Here is a 20,132-nt window from a genome sequence, read left to right as displayed (position 1 = left end):
CGAATACAACTTTGTAATTGATATTAATATCAGTGCGACTCAACACGACCGATCCATCTGGGTAGGAGAGTGTGCGTGTCCCACCTTTAGCATAACCTATCAAATGTTATTTAAAATACAATGTGTATCCACACCCGGATAAATCCCGGCCAGTTATGATAAAGTTATTTCAACTAACCGGGCCAGTTATTTAGTGTAAATGGGCACAAGTTATGGTGAAATCTTTGCAGTGTCGGTGGCACGCCAGAACGATATCTATGTGTCGCCGCGAAAGTCAGAAACACGTTCGGAACGTTCGGATGTCCGGTACGGCTTTGGGCCTTGCCTTAGGAAGAACCAAAGGGGGTGGACACATGGTAGAAACACAAAAAACCTGTAATTTCCAGTGAATGCGTCGTTCTGAGCGCGGGGGCTCTCGGGACTCCTCAAATTCTCGAACGTTCTGGCGTTGGCTCTGCCACTCTCCTCCGGCAGCTTGATATCAAGGTCGTCAGTGACCTCCCCGGTGTTGGGTAAGTCTGACGTATTGAATTCACCTTGTATTATTGCTAAACAAAAACGATATAGTGAGAAATATCAGGACCATTTGTCCACGCTATCTAGTACGCTCTGTTCCTTCAACCCCGATTGATCGTACTTGTACTAATCAATCAGTCTTCCGTGTTTCAAATGAGAGCTCGACGCCTGATGACTTTTTGCGTGGCGATCTTTCCGCTCAAAAAGAGGTAAGGTGTTAATGGCTCGTCGCATTCAAGGTGATTACATGTCATCCAAGCTGTTTTCAGAATGGGAGATTTGCCCGGAGAGAGCACGTCTGTCATCCAATGCAATCGACGCAGGCTTCAAGGTGTGTAGTTACTTTATAGGATGCTTACACATTTATACCTGGAGCTGATTTGCCTTCGAGATTCGCCCCACTGAAGAGGAACCTAAAGAGATGGAACCCGAGTTCAACAAACTTTGGGGCACTTATTTCAAGGACAAACCTGACAAGCCTATCATGTTTTGTGTGATTGTTGCTGGAGGTAAAGTTATCTGTAATGTTACATATCCACGCTGTTGTGTCTAAAGGACTCTCCACTAGCATATGCAGATCACACTCTTTTACCGCCTGGGAAGTATATCACGATGTAGGTTTGTTGCCGTTATCGTCGTTTCGGCAGTACTCAACTAGTCATCAGGTTCCAGTATCTTGTGCGTTGCATGGACCTTGCTATTGAATGACATACTCAATGATTATCAGGAATACCCCGCAAGTCGCGGCAAGGTCAGCATCTCCCTGGGTTTACTGTTGAGACATCTCTGGCCGAGAAGGCTGACGCGCTGACGACGCCAGATTCATATTCAATCTGCCAACCCTTACGCCGAGTCCTTCTTTGACAGTGGCTTCATGAGCGATAAAGCCGACTTCGCCCCGATCAGGTGGAGCTACAAGAAGACCAGAGAAGTGGTCAGGAGGATGGACGGTAAACTTCAGTCTTTTTAAAGTGATCACCACAAGACTGACATGCGGTCGGCGTGATAGCTTTTCGCGGCGAACTGACTTCGCACCATCTCCACTTCCACCCAGCGTCCCCGGCAGCATGTAAGGGCATCGACATTCAGACGGCGAAGCAGATCCTGCCGAATGGGCTCACTGTCGGAATACACATGGGAACATGGCACAGGCCCTCTGAGCCTTACGACGCAAGCAAGATCCACTACGATATCAAATACACGAAGGAGGACGATGCTGCCATAGATGACTGGATCGCCGGTATGTCATGTTTCACTAAGCTCGTGTGAAATGGTACTAATCGACGTTTTCAGATCACGTCGAAACAACATGGCACAGTCTTGGAACATGCGGTCCGCGTTTTTCTCCTAACTTAGTAGTCTCGATACCCCTAGCTGACTATAACATCTTCAGCAATGAAGCCTCTTGAACAGGGAGGTGTGGTCGACAAAAAACTCAACGTCTACGGTACCCTATCAACACGGTCGTCTAGTTTTGTTGCTGATCATATCTCGAAAGGCACCGAAAACCTCAAATGTGTCGACCTCAGTATCCGCCCTGGCAATCTCGGTGCCAACACCTACTCCGCTGCCCTGCTCATAGGCGAGAAAGCGGCGGATTTACTTTGTGAAGAGCTTGGTGTGTGTTTTTGAGAGCTCTATGTCGTCCAGTTTGTGTGTTATACCACATTTTAGGCATCAAAGTAAGAATTCCTCATGCCCCAGTCCCACACGCCCCTGCCCTGCGAGGTGTTGCAGCAACCCAGGTTCGGTAAGCCGTGGCATAGAAGAGCGCTGAGTAACGCAGAAAGAACTGTTGTCTGCACGTTTTGCATTCAACCCGTTCTCCACACCTTTCCATGGTTTGACATGTAATTTTCATGTATGTGAGGACGCATTGGAACCGAGATCCCCAGAACCCGTCGTGTGTCGGAATTTGCAATGTCTGGCGAGGATGTGGCGCGGATATGACAGCACCCCAGAGAAAGAGTTATAAACTTGCTACGTTAGATCAACCAAGATTGCTCTCGTACCATGAAAGAAAAAAAACAAGCTCCGTCCGCCCTGGCATATGTGAGCTTCTAGTCCTACACGCTAGTCTCAATATCATGCATATCAATCATATTACTCCCTGAGCCATCTATCCCTGGCATCTTCACGTTCGAGCGCCAAGTGCGGATCAGTACCAGAAGTATTACCTCTCCGTACCCTACAGCTAACACATTGTTTACCTCCGCAAACCTCTTGGCACACGTGTTACCATAGGCTAGCAGAATTCACACCAGTCCATTGTGCTACGCGAAGATACCCTAACAACCCGGTCGTATATGTAGTAGTCTGTTACAAGCGCCTTAGATTGCGAATCCTGGACCGTTGCTTTGGACCACTAGTATCTTGGCATCCCGTGGGTCAGCCTATCGTCATCAAACACGTATCAGACGGGTAGATATTAATTTTATTCAACTAGCCCTACTTCAACCTTCCATCGGACCAACGCCGCATCACCCCAACCATAATGTTAACCATAAAGCCTCAAACACTTGGCCTGCTAGGTGAGTTTGACAAGGTGGCGGATTTATAGCCTTACCATGAACGCATTCCGTGCTGTCAGGATTGGTCATTTTCAAGACGCCACCTCGGCATGATCTTGCAAACGTATTATGCCGGCTATGCCGGCTTTGCTTGACTCGGTAAGCTAACAGGGAGATGCGACACTCACATACATATAAAAGTTCGATATCAAGATGGGCAGTAGTACACTGTCTCCTCCGTCTACAGCATCACGGCATGGGAAATTCTATAGAGTCTTCCAAGATTTGCTCGCATGATTTCGACGTAAGTTTAGCTCGTCATTAGAAAATTTTTCCTTCTAATCTCTTTTCAGGAAATTCGTAATATATTCCAAGACCTCTTCAACCAGTATGACATACCCTACCCCGCATCCGGGTCAGTCCCCCTTGACTCCAGCTACTTTTCCGACTGCTGCGCCTATGCACTTTCAAAGGGTTACACTATCACTCGGTCGTCCCAGATATTCCGCTCCATCCATGTTGGCTCGGTGATGGGTCAGATTGCGTATGGACACCTCCCGGACCGCGCTTCACAGATCTACATGGCCATGTTCACCGGCGTCCTTGTCGTTATTGACACACTTGCACAGTTCGACGTAGAGCGCGTCCGTCCGTTCTACGGGTGCTTCATCAATGGACACACCCAGCCAGATCCTGAGCTCGAACTCGTCGCGCAGACTCTTCGCGACGCCACGAAACTGTATCCTCCTGTTCAGGCAGCGATGATCGTCAATTCCGCACTCACATTCATTAACGGAAGTGTGATTGAAACTGAGTTGCGCAATTTGAAGGTGCGTGACCGAATACGCAGTTATACACCATGCAGCTGCTGAGATGACTTTATTGGAATAGCTGTCCTCGGACGCACCAGAGTACCCGTACTTTGTGCGAGCGCTGACAGGCATCGCCGAAGCCTATTCCATCATAGTCTTCCCTGCCGCCGTCCCACTGGAGATATACATCCAGGCGCTTCCTGCCCTTGGGATCTGGATCAACGCGACCAAGTGCGCCATTTTTTCCTTCTACAATCCCAATCCTAAGCAGAGCCGACATGGTATAGCGACGTCCTCTCCTTTTATAAGGAGGAACTTGAGGGCGAAAACAATAACTACGTTTCCCGAGTCGCCCATTCGAGGGGAATCAGCAAAATTAATGCTCTGCGTTCCATTGCCGAAGAGGCGATCAGTGCGGACCGCCGGGTACATAAAATCCTCGGTGCAGACAAGCAGATGGGCGAGATATACGCTAAGTTCAGGGAAGGGTACACGTTGTTCCACGTTGCTTCGAGCCGGTACAGACTACATGACCTGAGTCTATGGGAGCACACGTAATTCTATAGCGACCACATAGTCGCTGCGCATTTGAATCTCAAATACATAATGTCGATTAAGTTACCGGCGGAATGATACAAATAATGATACCACGGACATGGAAAGCAGGGGTTTGCCTAAAGCCGTAATCTACTAACCTCCTCCAGCACCGCGCACCACGGGGATAACGACTGACAAGGAATGTAAGATGCCGATGAGGTCATATGACCAGCCTTTTGAAGGTTATTCTCAAAGTCCTCTAGTGACTGATATCTAACCCTCCCGCGCTCCACGTACCTGTGTCCGACACATTGTAAACATGGCATCGTCCCCTTCAAGAGACACGCCGTAGGTGAAACGAGATCCGTAGGTACACTTTGGCTAGGCCGTTCAAGCCCATCGGCCTCCCAGTCCATCCACACGTGCGTGAGCTGTGAGTCTAGGTTCGGTGCACCAATTAGTAGCCCATTGCCACCCGCACCGCCCACATCTCGTGCCCGCACAACAACGTTCACATCCATCCATTCCATCCTCGGACACACCCCCAGCACATGGCCCATATCCTTCAGCCCAAGCGCATCGCGCAGGCGGAGATGCGCACGCTTTAGACATGGCCACGCGCCAAGCACCGCAATCACCCGCTCTGCGCCCATATCAAGTGCTGCCTTGGGGGAGAGAACGAGATCCATGCGTTCGATGCGGCCGAACGTGCGCGAAAGGCGCTCGAGCCCCGTTGGCTCATCGAAGAGCGCGCTGTAGCTTGTGTATGCGGACTTGTTCTCGATGCGTAGGTGCGTGAGCGCATCAGGGGCTATGAACTCGGCTAGCGCGTCGGAGAGGGGAGTGAGCGAGAGATGCGATGGTGGGGCGCCTTGGGATTTGTGCTGCGTGAGCATGCCGAATGTCGGAGTGATGGTGATGTAAAGGCTGCGCACGCGGGGGTGGGAAAGGTCGGGTGGATCGTTGTCAAGGGGAGCAGTGGTGACGTAGGACGCCGGTGAATATGATGAGCAGGAAAGCTGGCGTTGAGAGAACAGGAGTGCGATGGCGCTGGCACAAGTCTTGTACGAATCGGCACGAATGTGGAGCTCATCGAGACACCGAAGATATGATTGTGTACCATCAAGTAGCCATGGATCGTTCGGGTTTAGACAAAGATGCAAGGTCCGAAGGTTGGATAGATGCGGAAGTACCTCGAGAGTCTGTTTGTCAAGTTCCTTGCAGTCCAGAGATTTGAGGCAGCTCCATTGCGAAAAAACGTCGGGGAATATCGCTGAGGCACACGACCTCTTAGCTCTGCGATAGATTTGCGAATAAGCAAAGCTGTTCACGAATGGACAATCCAACGTCATGCGTTGAATAGCTGAACCAGATGAAATGTTCTCCAGTTCGTCGTCTACTATGAGCTCCTGGAGAGAATGGCCGCTAAATAGGGGTAGGGATGATACCATATCGTCGTGCAGCAGGATTTGTAATTTCTTCAATTTCGGGAAAAGGCATGGTACGGGACACGGAGAAAGGGCACGACCAATATTTGAGCGGACCCGCCCAGCTTTGCGTGAAGAGCAAGGATATGAGAGCTTCTTGACGCGTGCGGCATAGGGTAGGAGTATGTCCCAGTCACGGCTTGACAACCTCCGTTTAAACTCGAGTGTCTGCTTGACGTCCAAGAATATCTAGAGTCAGCACCACTTTTACTTCAGTACCGGTATGGTAAGGTACTTACCCGCCAGACATCAATTGCACCCTGATGACGTGCGCCACTATCAGCACCGGTGCCAATGTCTAGATGGACCATGCGAAACTCCCATCCACACAGCTTGGGGTCGACGGTCATCAGCAGGGTGTCAAAGTCCATCTCTGCGTACAGCACATCGAGCACAGGATCCTTGAATGCCTTGCATACGCGGGCGAGTGGCGCGAGCGATGAGTTGTCAGGGATGTACTCAAGGATGACGTCGAGGATCTCGTGGAGCTGGAGACAGAGGTGCATGATTGGTGCAAGGGAGTAACGATAGGTGCTGTAGAGGATAAGCGTCCGGAGATGGAGTCGTACAGGAACCACGCACTTCTTTTGAAGGAGATTGAAACCCGAGTCGGCATGAATCAGAACGGGGGGTACCAAGAAGCAGAGGACGGCGAATCCTACTCCTATATGAAAGGAGCTTTGCGGTCGGCTCATAAACTAGTACCCTGATAACCTCGGGACCATCTTTGGTATAATGAATTGGTGTTCACAACGCTTTGGACCATGAGCATGGATCGATGATGACGAGGTGAGTACCGGTGATGTACTCAGCCTTTACGCTGTTGGAAATGTATGGTTTTCACAGGCCTGGTACAGGTCTGGGCCAATGCAATCGATGGACCAAGGAGATTCGTCTCGGGTGGGCAGAAGGTCAATTCTGACATACCTGAGTGAGTTTTGGTTACCACGTTCGTTACGAGACATCCTCATCTGGCCAAAATCCGGCTCGAGTTTAGAATGAATGAATGCATGGGAGAAGGACGCGAATAAGCTTAGGTGTTCCGTAAAGACTAGGGCGCCGGCACCGCCGAGGAACTCCGGAACTATCCGACGGGATGGCATCGGAGGAGGCACCGACAGGGGCAAACCTGCCCAATTCGGAGTCCGCTGCCGTCCACACAGCCACCGGCTGCGTAGTGCTGGATCACTGCTGGATCCATATCTTGCAACTCGACGATTCTGCCGACATGTCACTGGCAGATCTGAGGCGATGGCCGATGCTGGCCGACGCTGCCCAAGGCAGATGACTCCTTCGCTCAAACATGCTGGGCTATACAATCGAGCAGTACCTCCTCGACCGTGCCAATATCCACGACACGATCACTAAGATGGTGTGTAAGGTCCTATTATTTTCTACGCTCAGACTTATTCTGTGCTTGCTCGCTAGGCCCTCTACGCCGATCGTAGAAACTACGAAGGTACATTGCGCGAGGTCTTGGTGAAAGAAGGGCTGTCGATCGATTACACCGCGCTCGCTGGCGGAGAGCCTCAAAGTGAGCATCCGCTCCTTTTCATTCTCTTTGTTTGTTCATCGTTTTGCGCTCTACATAGCACCGACGCCTCGAGATCACGTCAGTGCATGGAAAGGAATGATGGGATTCATAGATAACGCGCATCACCTCACCACGTACTCCCTCGTGTTGCTTCCTGCATGGAGTCGGACTTCTAACGCTGATCGTCACACAGGTGCCTCCTTGCAGAGCTACCACAGCCAGCCGCAGACGTACCGCCCCCAACCACCGCAAAGGCGCAAGGGAGCACGATGGTCACGATGCATAGGGAGAATGTGAAGGGTGATAAGCTGCTGCAAAACGGGGTGCGTCATATCTTGCTCGTGTGCGGGCCCGCACTGATCCTCTTTATTTCTTGATCACAGCAAATCTACGACTTCGAGCTTCGAAAAGAGGAGGTTTCTGGAGGAGGTAACCCATGGCACATCTCGTTTATCAAGATTACTCCCGTCTGGTTTGAAGGGAATATGGAGATCATCATCCCACCACCGCCGTCATCATGAGTCCCCCCTCGTACGTGTACAGACCGTATACCAACCCTGAGTATCTCCGTATTTTCTCTGCCAACAGAAATACAGCACTTCCGGCCTTCTCGTCGTCAACACGAGCCAAGTAGGTCGACATGACAAAGCCTACCTATAATATTGTAATCCAAGTTGACGGAGTAGAAGGCCTATTCATCGCTCCTAACAACAGAGTGGTCAAAGTAATGTGAACACGAGAGTTGTTCTACGTTCTTCCCGCGATTGAAGGCATCTTGTTTCTTCCAAAGGTAAAGACGGCTGCAAGATGCACCTCCACATATTCGAGACTTCCAGCGGTACGTGTAAAAAGGTGGCACAAACTTGAAGGCAACTATACCAGAAGTCTGTTCCAAGTCTGCTCTGCATCCCGAAGGCGACGAGCGTCAGTATGATGTTGCCCGGTCGTCCTCGTGGCTGTGTCGTACACTACCGTGCCCACCGATCTTGCCCTTGTGACTGTTGTCATGCAGGCCACCGCGTGGCTTTGAACCTCTACACGTGCCAGTGGGACGATCCTGACCACTCTGAGGGGTATATAACGATGTAGCTTATCATGCATCATCATGAGTCGGAGTAAGTTAATCTCTACCACTCGTCCTTCTCCCAACATACATCGGCTTACGGCCTAACATACGGTTTCCTAACATTGCTCTACCTCAACGGTTGTATCCGTGAATATCCACAACAAGGCTTCCATGTATTGCAGATCGACAATTTCGAGTATTTGGTGAGTGACAATTTGAAGAATCTATCAATAGCATATTGCGACCCCATCCTGATGACGAACCTCACAGGAACAGAACGCCTTCCTCACATGTTTGCCCAGGTTGCGGCTTTCGGACGACAGATCGGCTGGTGATGACGCACCGCCAAAAGACCATTATAGAGTGTTCCACTCGCTAGCTTACGCAGTCCATCCTAATAACCCTCTGTTTAACCGTCGATGGATCGACAGTGCTCTTCTTCTTCCCCAGGGTCTATCCACCACTACTCTATGTGCAGTTACTATTGATCGCCTTCAGATGGCTTTGGATTAGTGTAGCGAAATTCGTTTTATTGTAATTAATTTATAGCACTATAGCTATGTTCGCTCATTTATCGTATCGTAGAGTCATAATACTTTTATCGGGGCAACGTTTTCGCGTTGATGACTTTGCAAGATGTCAGCGCCGTCTCATCCCCGTCGAGGCCGACGTGGTCAATCTCGCTCAGGGTCGACTGTGATTCTCAATCTCAACGTTCTTCGGCACGTCAACTGACCGACTAAGACGTCCGCCCGAGCCCCGCCGGTGTCGGACGAGAAGCAGGACCATTTGCTAGTTGGCTGAAAACCTGACGTAACGTGTCAAAAGTCAACATCCATTTCTCGAAGTGCTGACAGCTGATGGAAAGAACGGAATGGCACCCCCGGACTGGATTCACGTTCAAGGCGCCCCGGTTTTCCAACCTGTGAGGTCGTCGAGGTGAAGCTTTTCTTGACTTATAGTAAGTAGAGCCACCTAAAGATTCCGGCTTTCAGGTGGAACAACGAGGTCATTGCAGCCTCACAGTGAGCACGTTTTGGTCGAAAAGTGAATGCGCACTCGGCGGACGCGCCGCATGCGGATGTAGATTGACGTGCCGCGGGAAGGCAGATGGCTGTGCTGCTGCCTCAAAAGGATACAAGTGTCAGCCGATGTCAGCTGAGTCAGCATAGGGGGCGGAAATGAATCTGCATCCTTGCCAGAGTTCGCCGTGCAAGCTCCAAGGGCCATACGTTCTGTGGCCGCTCATATCGCCCCGGCCATGTGTATCTGCGACGCCGGAGACCTGCGTCTTTTCTTTCTTACCTTCACTTTTGTCTGACGCTCGATTTTAGCTCTCTTCCCTCTTCTCTCTCTCTCGATCGTTCCCTCTATTTCATCTTCATCTTTGTCTCACTTCCTTTCGGTTCCTTCGCCTCACCTCCCTGCTTCTCGTTCATTTGGGGACCTCATCTTCGGCGCATACAAGCACCCACATCTATCAACACAGACATATCTTAAACACGCTGCAGTACCCGTCAACCACCAATGCCTAAGACCACGAGCGTGCAGCTTCCCGACCTCCTCTCCCTTACCTCCGCGTTCGAACTCAACGCCAATCGACAATGCAAATCTGTCACCCTCGGCTCCGAGGCATGGCTCGCCGACGTCGGTCTCCTTCCGCCCACGTCCGCTGAACCAGCGAACTCTTCGGACGTAGAGTGGAAGACTCGTAATGGTTGTACTTGGCGCGCCCTCAGGATTGGTTTATGGGCCTCGGTGTGCTTTCCGAGGGCGGACGCACCGCAGCTACGCATCGCGACGGACTATCTGAGCCTGCTCGTGCTGGACGTTGAAGAGACGTTCAAGCAGAATCCTGTGGCCGACGGGGATCGTAAGCGGGATCCATTCGCGCTGTACGTGCTGTATTCCACTCCTTCCCCCCTATCCCATCGCGTCCGCCCATTGTGCTAATTATACGCCTCATGCCTATCACGATCTCCTCGCCCCATTTCACGCACATCCCCCTATCACAACGGATGATCGCCTCATGCAACGCAACCCTTCTGATTGGACTCGAAAACAGAATGGCCGAACCCCTGGCCCGCAGCGCGATGCGCAGCCCGGCGTGGTACATCCGTCTGTGTTCCACCCAACGCGCCTACCGTCTATCTCGCGCGCGCCTCGCAGCGGACTTCAAGGCGGGCATCACGCCGGATCTCGAATCATTCGTCCCGCTTCGGCGAGATGCGTCCGGTGCACGTTTGCTCGCGCTCATGCTGGAGCATGCGATGGGCATCGCTCTGCCTACGGATATGGGTGTGCGGAGCGTGCTGGATAAACTGGCAGAGTATACCGTGGACATCGTCGCTTGGTGTGAGGTGAGTCGTCTTTTCCACATCCCTCCTCTCTGTTCTTGGCCTCTCCCCGTGTTCTCTCCCAGTCAACGCTAACGAACCGCATACACACAGGATATAATCGCCCTCCCGCGCACCCACCCCTCTCCTTCTTCCCCAACTCTACTCACTGTCCTTCGCGCCGAAAAAGACCTGACTCTCGCCGGCGCCCTTAACCATGCCGGGCAGCTTATACGCGACGCCGTCGCCGCTTTCCTCGCCACAGAGCGCCTACTTCCATCCACGCTTGCCTCCCTCTCATCGGCTTCGGGTAGCGAGGACGCAATCCGAGCAGACGCGGACGCGTATGTTCACGGGCTCAGGGACATCATCGCTGGGAGCGTCAATTGGATGTACGAAAGTGGGCGCTATCTCGGCCACAAAGGGCCCGAGGTAAGGGCATTCGGGTGGGTGTTCCTCGAAGATGCGCAGCCGGCGTAGGTCAGGTTGACTGCAAACGACATGTCGCCTTATGACTGTCACCAATCTTAAACCGCACCTTCGGTCAATACCAGCACCTCAAACCACGTTAATAGTGGTTCTGCAGAGGGAATATCATCGGGGATCTTTCCCCGAACTCAAAATTCGGCGTTCGGACGTTCTCTGCGCTTTTTGCGCTAATTAAACATCATTGTGTATTTCTTTTCCGTCTACCTCATCCCACTCTCGCCCCTTTCTCCGTAGATATTAGACGACCTCTTACGACCCTCCTTCCTCTCCGCTCATCATATTTGCTCTGCTTTTCGCCCTTATTTACTCATCAGTCACAGCACAATCACACACATACAGATACCTCTGCCTCCCTTTGGACTTCCTTCATTCCGCACGCTTATACACTGAATACTCCCCACATTACCTCAACGCATGCAGTTGTCATACCAGTTATTTACCCTCCCTGTATCTATTACTTGAACAACGTTGATTGGACACTTACCGTTACAGTTACGGTTACAGTTGGACACTGGAGCCTCGGTCTAATGTTTCAAAACCGATGACGCAAAAGCTTCATCGCGTCAGCGGCGGCCGGCCGGCATCTTCCAGGGCGTCGGCCCTCTTTGAACGCTCTTATGAGCAACTAAATCAGAGAAATAGCTTGATAGTCGTATGATTTTTCTGGTGCAGGGAATTGGTGTTGATGTAGAGGGTGCCCATCAATTCCTGAACATCAGTGTAAACATAGAAGATCTCAATCAGGGACTTTCGCGTGTTGATATAAAGACCACAGCGCCACACCATGCGAGCCCCTCAACAGAAGAGTAGTACTACATCGTAAATGCCCGCCTGATGATACCATAGCATCAAAGGTGTCGGCCCTAACGACTCAGACCTTTCGCTGCATGTCCTGAACTCAGTCTGGCGGTCCTCGGGTGGAGGCGCCCAGTCTCTTTGTCTCGTATAATGCTGTGCTGCACCGCTTCGGCTATAGCTCGGGATCCTCGGGAGAAGAAAAGAAGTGGAGCCGTGGGAGAAGTGGAAGGATAGAAGAAGGAGATGATTGAAATGGCAGCGCGGACGAGCCGAGTCTCTCGTCCTTTTTCTCCAGCCCGGCGACCTGCTGTATACCCTCAGCTTGCGCGAGAGGTCTACTTTCCCCCGACTCATTCGCTTATACTACAACTTCTAGGGCCTAGGAACTCAGGTTCTAACAACTCATCAACGCCTTCAACGGGCGGTGGGAACATTACTCGATAGTCGAATCCTATACCCAATATCAAACTCTATACAATTCTGGACAAGTCTTGTGCCCGGGTTTGTGGCCTACATAAGGAACGAGTGAGTATACTTCCACATTGCCACCACCTATCTCATCTCATAGCCTGAAGAGCACTCTCGCTACCTAGTATGGCATGGATAAAGGCATGTCTACAGCTGGCGGCAGTGACAGCCTACTATATATCGTCTACTAGTCCGAATCCGCCTCAATCGACGCATAAGTCGCTGACGACGAGTAGTTTCCAAAAGCCTTCATTTGACAATCTCACCGTTCGGGTACTTGTCCCGCTGGGCAAAGTAGGTTCTTTCTCCCGTAGTCCTCCAATGTGTCTATTTTGTTTGTTTGTGGGTTGATGTCATGCTTACATAAATGACTATGACAGTACGCAATCGTAGTCCCGGCCATTGCCGAGGCGCTCATTGCCCTCGCTCTCTCATATTCCTCCTCACCCTACTCCTCTAAAATCCTGTCCATACTTGGGTATAATGTTCTGACGCCAGTTCCATCGACCCTCTACATCACAGGCTCCATTCTTGCCATCCTCGGTGGCGTTGCCCGCGTGCAATGCTTTCGTGCACTCGGGAAGCAATTCACGTTCAACATCGGCGTGCTCAAGGACCATTCGCTTGTCACGTCTGGACCTTATTCGTGGGTTCGGCACCCGAGCTACACATTTGCGTGGCTGCAAATGGCGGGTATCGCTCTCATGCACGCTGCTCCTGACTCCGCCACCGGCAGTGGATTGAGCGCAGGGACTGGTTCATGGCTGCGTGAGGCGGATGCACTGCTGGTGGTGAGAGCGGGTATTGTCCTCACGTGGGGGGTTTCAGTCGCTGGTATAACAAGGATGTTTATGATGCGGCTACCGGTGGAAGACAGCTTTCTGCATAGGCATTTTGGGACGGAATGGGAGGTGTTTGCAAAGAGAGTGAAGTACAGATTGATTCCTGGAGTTTATTAAGTCAAGTACGTAGGCTATTGGTCCTTCACGCCATTTGATAAGAACGAAGAACATCAGTCAAGCGCATGACAAGCACCAGTTACACCAATGGAGTATGTAAATTTGTGATCTTTGTAACATTTGGGACGAAAGTTTGCTCAGGTTTCCGCCTTCTTGTTCTCGTTCTTATGCTAGTGCTATACTATACGGTGTCTTCTGTCTCCTGTGCATTTGCAAATTACCCTACTTAGTATACGCTGCTGTAAACTCTACACAAGTGGTTGTGTTAGGGTCTCAGTGTGCTGATGTATTCCACATGAAAACAAGCCACGGCAAGCTAAACACGTCTTAGCTGAGGATACATGCAGCAGGTAATGTCTTTTAGTATCTGTACAGATTGACAAGATATTCTAAGAAAGGGCAGCCCTGCTTCTCATGTGAATCATGTGTGAGGGAGGAAGAGCGGATCCGCACAAGGCACTGTTTGAAAGCTAGTGCAAACACATCCGTTTTCAGGATGCGGGACAAAAAGTGACGGTATACTCGGGCTTGGAAGCGCAAACCCAGAGTGCCGTCGATCCTTCGTCATACACGTAAGCTAGCGCGTTAGGGCAGTTCCCCTTGAAGTAGCTGAAGTACTGCACACCGGACGGTGGGCATGTGGCGGGCGTACTGTAATTGCCGGTACAGCAATCGGGCGAGTTCGCTAGAGTGACAAATTGAATAGCGTTAGCGCACGTTCGCAAATAAGCATTGTACGCACAAGGGTCCCCTGAGATTTTGGCTTCACATGCGGACATACAACCAATAGGGGCACCAGAGGAGTCAAAAGGCCCTTGAAGAGGTTCAGGACAGTTGGTATTGAGGTCGACCGGACAGCTGGGAGTACCGCAGTTGGCGGAGTCGGTAATTTCCAACGGAAGGTTAAAACCATCGACAACGGAGACTTCCCGCCAGTATGATAAGATTGGTAGGACAGTGAAAAGGTATATTGAAGCTCACCATCTACATAGTCTTGCTCATCTGAATCAAGGGCAAACTCAGCCAGCGTAGCGGGAGCAGAGCCGGGCCCTGAGCACTCGAGACCACCATCGCAGCCACCATCGATGCATGCACCAGTGCTGGTACTAAAATCACAGTCGCGTCGGCCCCAGATGCGGCCACGCCAACCGGTAGGTGCGTCAAACGTAACTTGCGTGTCGGGGGGAGCCTCCCAACCGGTTGCATAACTGGGTGCTGCACCGGTTTCGGTGTACATCTGGGAGAACTATTCATCAGGGTGAAATATACAACATACAGCGTTGATCACTTACGGCTGGCCAGATAGTAAATGAACAGTTGTTCTGCACTGTCACAGAGCGTGCAATCGTATCAGATACAAAGGCAAACAGCGAGAGTTTGATTGCATAGTTCATGTTTTGAGTGTTTGTTAGAGAAAGAAGGGGGGACAGTGATATCAACGCGGTTGATCTCCTTGCTTTTATTCTCTGTCCGGCCTGTATGTGCCTGGATCGTGGTCTATTCAGTATCTGCCACGAATCAAGGCACGAGAAACATCGCCAAGCGTTTTGAATCTACCTCTTCCTGCTGAGAGCAACGCATGCAACAGCATCTGATCTTCTCCTCGCACATGAACACGATTCGAGGTACGCACAGGATGTGATGTATGTGATGCTGGTCCCTCTCCAACAACACTCATGGTTTCGGGAAGAACTCCCCTGAAATATGATTGTGGCTGACGTTCTTGCCGTTGTGGACGGGGACGCTGTGAAGGATGGTTATAATCCCCTGTTTTACCCATGAGAGAGCCAATATCAGCCGCTACGGTACCCCGATACTTTATCTTGATAGACCCACGCCAGCTACATTATCGACATTTGGTTGATGTGTGGGTAATGTGACTTGAAGAGTACCGATTCTCGGCTCAGGCTATGCTTGATGGTAACTAGCCTTAGAGCAGAACTAAAAACATCAGGTGAGCCGTTTAACACAAGAAGGCTGAATGTTCAATTTGTGTAGCGGCTTGCCAGAACATACAACGCAGAACTTGACAACTAAGTTGACATGCATCAACTTTCCGTGGCAACTCGCCTGGGCGAGCATGCTAGGAGGATTGTGCATGGACAAACAGAATGACAGAACTACTTGAAGCGCCGTGTTTGGCGGAGTTCAAGGTACAGACGGCTTCTTCCGCTTTCGGTCTCGGGCCTCGGATGTGCGCAACTAGGTGCGCACACACGGTTGCCTTATAACACTTGGGTCAGAGAGATTTCCCTACAGCATTCAGAGCGTAGTCACAACGAAAAGTAGGATGAATGTACTAAAGTCTCGCTAAGTATTATGGACTATATTTCGTGATCCTAGAAATAAGTAGCATTGGCTCTGATATATGTATAACATATGGATGAATTCATGAAAGCGAGTTGCAAGCGAATGATATACCGTAGCTCAGTTTGATCAACACCAAATTCTGTCTACTTTGTACTCGTGCATACAGACATAAAACCCAATTCTTATTCCACCAAAAACCCAAAGTACAACAAGCACTACATTTCTACAACATCATTAAGCATCGCTTTAAGAGGCAGGGCAGAAAGTGACGGTGTAGTCAGGCATGGACGAGCAAGTCCAGAGCGCCGTGCCGGAGCTCTCGTCGTACGCGTAGCAGTACGAGTTCGGGCAGTTGTCCTTGAAGTAGCTGTAGTATGCAACGCCAGACGGCGGGCACGTCGCAGCCGTGTCGTACTGGCCAGAGCAGCAGTTGGCAGAGTTGGCTGGAGATGCGGATCAGCCAACGCGAACATCACATGGAGAGCATTAAAAACGTACACGGGTCGCCGTCCAAGTTAGCATCGCAGGCGGACTTGCATCCGACGGGGAAGCCGGTGGAGTCGTAGGGGCCCTGGAGAGCAGCAGGGCAGTTGGGGCCAAGGTCGACAGGGCACGATGCGACACTGCATCCGCCAGTGTTGGTGATCTCGACGGGGAGGTTGTAGCCGTCGACGAGAGAAACTGATGAACGATAACCGTTAGACATACGCTTGTCGTTGTTATGGACGCAAAAACCAACCGTCATAGTAGTCGACACCGTTAGCGTCGAGAGTAAACTCGGCCAGCGAGGCGGGAGGGACACCCTATACGAATAGAATCACCAGTCAGATATCGCCATATCTTAACAGCACATTAAGAGATAGAATACCCACAGGCTGAGTGCACTCGAGACCGCCGTTGCAGCCACCATCAACGCATGAGTTGGGGCCAGGGTTCGTGCTGAAGTCGCAGTCGCGGCGACCCCAGATACGACCGGCGGTCCAGTTGTCGGGGACGTCGAAGGTGACAGAGGTGTACGCGGCAGCCTCCCAGCCGGTGGAGTAGCTGGGGGCAGCACCAGAGCCGGTGTACATCTAAGGAAAGCATCAGTAAGATAACGATGTCAGACGATGGGGGATATTGCAATGCGTACACCAGGCCAAACGGTGAACGGGCAGCCGTTGTACACCGTCATGGAGCGCCCGAGCGCACCAGAGGCGAAGACGAGGGAAGAGACGGCGAAGGCGCGCTTCATTTCTGAGAGGGGTTCGAAGAGAGGCGGATGCTGAGAGGCAAGAGCTTGCTGAGGATTTGAGCGTAGCTCAACGTCGCCTTTTACACATACCTCGTCCTTCGCGTGCCAAAAGCGTGTCTGGGAGAGGGCCTAAGCCGACATGAATTACCAACGTGTAAAGGTACGGAAAACGTCACCAGAAATCACTGTCGCTGCCGACCAGAGTCCACCAGACCTGCGCGGGTGGCAAGTTTTGAGCCTCTCCCCGCACGCCAACGCGACAAAGGCACGCCATGGACGTAATAACTGTGTGCTCGCTTTACGATCAGGTACAGCCGGGAAGGTCGGACGGTCGGTATTCCCATCTCCTGAAAGGTAAAAAGGTTATTAGAGTGCAAAGTTGAACGCCGACGGCGCTTAAGACGATGGTTTACCTCTTCGCGTAAGTCGAAAATAGCAACAGAGTAAACCCCCGCACGCGTATTTCGCGTCGGTCCACCGTGTTGTCGATGTTGAGAGGCTCCTCGACAAAAATAAACGCGGACGTAGATAGACGTGATGATCATTGGGTGCGTGGTTAAGTTCGTGCGAGAGCCGCGCGACACAACATGCTGGCGAGGTTATTTATAACTCCTGTGCATGATGGTGGTTGACAGCGCTGGGCTAAAGTTATCAGCTGAATACCTCGATTAAGGAGTCGCAATGTCTCACCCACCATTCCGGGAAGAGATAACACAGCAACAATACATGATAAGGGAGGTGGTGACGATGAGTGGATGGAAGAGTAGACGCTCGCGGTCACACAGCGTTTCGGAGCTTGGAGTTTGTCGGTGCTTAAATTTAAAGTTGAAGGACCGAACTACAGGCTCCGGCACCGATCTTTGGCGCCGATGAAACTTTACGCGCTACTATGTCCCTTTCAACAGTCATATATTGTAGTTCGAAAAGCTTAATCAACTGTCATAGGTATCGTAAGTGTAAGGGTCGCTCATCATCTCAGGACACATAGAAGCTTCGAATCTTTCAAGCTCATACATGTCTGCATAGTCCAGCACTGGCACGTCGACTTCTCCTTCTTCGAACTCGTCCTCAAACTTATGCGAGACGTCAATGGGAACGCTAAGCTGTTCGCTTGTAGAATCCTGAGATGAAATACTGGTCTTCGTGAGATCAATGGGCCCTCCCCGGTCGAAGAACTGTGGTGGACCACAAAGCGCATCCCCCGAGCCGTGTACGATCTGTTCAGCTATGGGTAGCATAACCCTAGCAGGCGTATACAAATGCCTACGGTGTACTTGCGTTCTCTCGTCATCACTTAACTTTGAATAGCTCTCCTGAATGCTACAAAAGGCATTGACTCGGTCAGTAATCTGAATAACTTATAGACTGATGCGACTGGGACTTACTGGGCTTCAAAATGCTCTCTGATAACGTCCGCGCTGCTAGAGGACACCTTACAGTATGGATCTGGACATTGGTAGATTCTAAACGAAGCAATAAATGCGTAGCTTAAGTACAGCACTTCTATGTCAGGAAGGAGTCTTACAATTCGCCAGACTTGGTACGCTTCGAGGTGATGTTATGCCAGTAGTGGTTCTTGAAAGTGGTAAATGTTTGATACTTCGTCAGAGGGCTTGCGAGTGGGTCTGTCATTTTTGATAGACTTGATCAGTCGAACACCACAGAGTTAGAGGAAGTTATCGCCGGTTTAAACAAGAGATCGAGAAGATATCAAACTGCGACGGCTGCGACATTCGAGCTGTTTATAGGATGCGTGGCAGGTCCAAGCCAGCCGCAAAATGATTTGTCTTTGGCAAGACGAGACCGCGTCATAATACTCGGAGCATGGACCAGGCGCTTGGACCAGAGGCTCCTTCAGACTTGTAGATGCTTTAGTCTCAGCATGTGTAGTCCTGCGGATAGGAGAGGTGACGGTGCATAGTGTGATGCACTGGTGATGCACTACGGCATCGCGGGTTCGGACCCGATTCCCTATGAATCAGCATCGCTGTGATTTAAGAATATAATCGTGGGTATACAACATAATGATGGATGGCAGCTCGTTAAAGCTCCATTATCTCCAGACACCGCCATGGTCATCAATTCCACTGGGAGAAACGCCACTCGTCAAACGGATCATAAGGCGCCAGTTTCTTCATGAGCTCAGGACACAGGCAGGCTTCGAACCTATCCAGCTCGTACTTCTCTGCATAGTCGAGCAACGGCACGTCGACCTCTCCCTCCTCGAACTCTTGTTTAAACTGATATGAAACATCTGGAAGTGACTGAGCGGACGCGGTACTGGTTTGGTTGAAACCGCCAATATCCTTGACGGGTTGGATGCCAAATGACTGATCAGACGCGCAGAGATCTTCTCCAGTACCAAAGATAGTGAGCTCCAATCTCGGGCTGATGACGTCGAGAGATAGACCAGAGTGCCAAGGGTGGTTTGGTAGACTACTGTGAATTCCTAGTTTGCTGGCTAGAGTATTGATACTACCAGTGTATATTTGTTTAGCTTACTCCAGCTGGAGCGTAACAGTTGTGGCGAGTCTTACTGAGAATCGAAATGAGCTTGTATTTCAGCGACGTGTTTAAACGATAGCTTGCACTCTAGGACCGGACACATGAAATATCTCGATAGAAAGTCAGATTTAGGAAAGGAGAGAGGTCAAAGCTTACAATTTTCCGCTGGTGTCCATTCTTTGAGGAAAGATAGCTTCCTTTCCTTGATCTCTGCACGAAGTGTACAGGGCGTGTTTGGTGAACATGTCCCGCATAGTCGTAGATACGATGAAACGCGGGATATTGACAAAGTAGGATTGGAAAGCCGAGGAGGGGGTCAGAAAGAAGGAGAGATGACTTGGGTAAAGTAACAATCGATATATGATTTCTTACAGCAGTTTAACGGAGGAGTGGCAGTCACCTTCGTAATTGGGCGAGCATGGACCACATCCGGTGCCTGGTTACGACCAGAGTGCGCAATGACCTCGTTTGGTGGAGTCGCGTATCCTCGAGATTAAGACACAATGGATACTAGAACGTTGGATAGGGAGCTTGGTCCGTCGTTGCAATTAATGTAACGCCAGCGAACAAG

The 20,132-nt window shown here is 50.8% G+C and overlaps 9 protein-coding genes across 9 annotated transcripts; 5 read left to right on the top strand and 4 right to left on the bottom strand.

Annotated features, from left to right (window-relative positions):
* Positions 1-387: 387 nt before the first annotated feature.
* Positions 388-2,270, top strand: CONPUDRAFT_67656 (uncharacterized protein; the record flags this gene model as incomplete). The annotated part of the gene is made up of 14 exons (XM_007777328.1): positions 388-512; positions 568-602; positions 655-725; positions 776-847; positions 908-1,025; positions 1,085-1,130; positions 1,182-1,194; positions 1,244-1,267; positions 1,337-1,466; positions 1,526-1,756; positions 1,810-1,848; positions 1,910-1,963; positions 2,015-2,134; positions 2,191-2,270. Coding segments are annotated over 14 exons (1,158 nt in total), but the record flags the coding sequence as incomplete, so codon positions are not given.
* A 1,012-nt stretch (positions 2,271-3,282) lies between these two features.
* CONPUDRAFT_170276 (terpenoid synthase) lies at positions 3,283-4,396 on the top strand (the record flags this gene model as incomplete). Its single annotated transcript, XM_007777448.1, has 4 exons — positions 3,283-3,330; positions 3,380-3,856; positions 3,918-4,069; positions 4,126-4,396. 4 exons carry the CDS (start codon positions 3,283-3,285, stop codon positions 4,394-4,396), a joined length of 948 nt encoding a protein of 315 aa, XP_007775638.1.
* Positions 4,397-4,512: 116 nt separating this feature from the next.
* Positions 4,513-6,368, bottom strand: CONPUDRAFT_160322 (uncharacterized protein; the record flags this gene model as incomplete). The annotated part of the gene is made up of 2 exons (XM_007777447.1): positions 4,513-6,030; positions 6,102-6,368. The coding sequence occupies 2 exons, from the start codon at positions 6,366-6,368 to the stop codon at positions 4,513-4,515; spliced, it is 1,785 nt and encodes a 594-aa protein (XP_007775637.1).
* Positions 6,369-7,086: 718 nt separating this feature from the next.
* On the top strand, positions 7,087-8,098 carry CONPUDRAFT_85983 (uncharacterized protein). Its single transcript, XM_007777446.1, has 5 exons — positions 7,087-7,234; positions 7,291-7,396; positions 7,455-7,530; positions 7,590-7,719; positions 7,780-8,098. The coding sequence occupies exons 1-5, from the start codon at positions 7,166-7,168 to the stop codon at positions 7,915-7,917; spliced, it is 519 nt and encodes a 172-aa protein (XP_007775636.1). The 5' UTR covers positions 7,087-7,165; the 3' UTR covers positions 7,918-8,098.
* Positions 8,099-9,701: 1,603 nt separating this feature from the next.
* CONPUDRAFT_147871 (terpenoid synthase) lies at positions 9,702-11,723 on the top strand. The gene is made up of 3 exons (XM_007777445.1): positions 9,702-10,357; positions 10,528-10,822; positions 10,913-11,723. Exons 1-3 carry the CDS (start codon positions 9,990-9,992, stop codon positions 11,276-11,278), a joined length of 1,029 nt encoding a protein of 342 aa, XP_007775635.1. The 5' UTR covers positions 9,702-9,989; the 3' UTR covers positions 11,279-11,723.
* A 700-nt stretch (positions 11,724-12,423) lies between these two features.
* On the top strand, positions 12,424-13,628 carry CONPUDRAFT_113683 (uncharacterized protein). The gene is made up of 3 exons (XM_007777444.1): positions 12,424-12,610; positions 12,661-12,847; positions 12,934-13,628. The coding sequence occupies exons 2-3, from the start codon at positions 12,680-12,682 to the stop codon at positions 13,510-13,512; spliced, it is 747 nt and encodes a 248-aa protein (XP_007775634.1). The 5' UTR covers positions 12,424-12,610; positions 12,661-12,679; the 3' UTR covers positions 13,513-13,628.
* Positions 13,629-14,003: 375 nt separating this feature from the next.
* On the bottom strand, positions 14,004-14,906 carry CONPUDRAFT_160319 (Osmotin thaumatin-like protein; the record flags this gene model as incomplete). Its single annotated transcript, XM_007777443.1, has 4 exons — positions 14,004-14,197; positions 14,255-14,437; positions 14,494-14,749; positions 14,805-14,906. The coding sequence occupies 4 exons, from the start codon at positions 14,904-14,906 to the stop codon at positions 14,004-14,006; spliced, it is 735 nt and encodes a 244-aa protein (XP_007775633.1).
* A 1,162-nt stretch (positions 14,907-16,068) lies between these two features.
* Positions 16,069-17,056, bottom strand: CONPUDRAFT_67701 (thaumatin-like protein; the record flags this gene model as incomplete). The annotated part of the gene is made up of 5 exons (XM_007777330.1): positions 16,069-16,265; positions 16,321-16,503; positions 16,562-16,625; positions 16,695-16,895; positions 16,955-17,056. 5 exons carry the CDS (start codon positions 17,054-17,056, stop codon positions 16,069-16,071), a joined length of 747 nt encoding a protein of 248 aa, XP_007775520.1.
* A 932-nt stretch (positions 17,057-17,988) lies between these two features.
* On the bottom strand, positions 17,989-18,688 carry CONPUDRAFT_78233 (uncharacterized protein; the record flags this gene model as incomplete). The annotated part of the gene is made up of 3 exons (XM_007777442.1): positions 17,989-18,376; positions 18,442-18,519; positions 18,582-18,688. The coding sequence occupies 3 exons, from the start codon at positions 18,686-18,688 to the stop codon at positions 17,989-17,991; spliced, it is 573 nt and encodes a 190-aa protein (XP_007775632.1).
* Positions 18,689-20,132: the final 1,444 nt, after the last annotated feature.

The sequence above is a fragment of the Coniophora puteana genome (assembly GCF_000271625.1).
Source record: "Coniophora puteana RWD-64-598 SS2 unplaced genomic scaffold CONPUscaffold_21, whole genome shotgun sequence".
Classification (NCBI taxonomy): domain Eukaryota; kingdom Fungi; phylum Basidiomycota; class Agaricomycetes; order Boletales; family Coniophoraceae; genus Coniophora; species Coniophora puteana.
Note: the sequence above shows the minus strand (reverse complement) of the source record. Positions and strands in the feature narration are given on the sequence as shown.

Coding starts and splice junctions, on each gene's coding strand:
- CONPUDRAFT_85983 (XM_007777446.1), top strand. CDS start 7,166: ATGCTGGGCTATACAATCGAGCAGTACCTCCTCGACCGTGCCAATATC. Junction 7,397..7,454: donor CGCTGGCGGAGAGCCTCAAA/GTGAGCATCCGC, acceptor CGCTCTACATAG/CACCGACGCCTCGAGATCAC. Junction 7,531..7,589: donor AACGCGCATCACCTCACCAC/GTACTCCCTCGT, acceptor ATCGTCACACAG/GTGCCTCCTTGCAGAGCTAC.
- CONPUDRAFT_113683 (XM_007777444.1), top strand. CDS start 12,680: ATGGCATGGATAAAGGCATGTCTACAGCTGGCGGCAGTGACAGCCTAC. Junction 12,848..12,933: donor TACTTGTCCCGCTGGGCAAA/GTAGGTTCTTTC, acceptor TGACTATGACAG/TACGCAATCGTAGTCCCGGC.
- CONPUDRAFT_147871 (XM_007777445.1), top strand. CDS start 9,990: ATGCCTAAGACCACGAGCGTGCAGCTTCCCGACCTCCTCTCCCTTACC. Junction 10,358..10,527: donor AAGCGGGATCCATTCGCGCT/GTACGTGCTGTA, acceptor ACTCGAAAACAG/AATGGCCGAACCCCTGGCCC. Junction 10,823..10,912: donor ACATCGTCGCTTGGTGTGAG/GTGAGTCGTCTT, acceptor GCATACACACAG/GATATAATCGCCCTCCCGCG.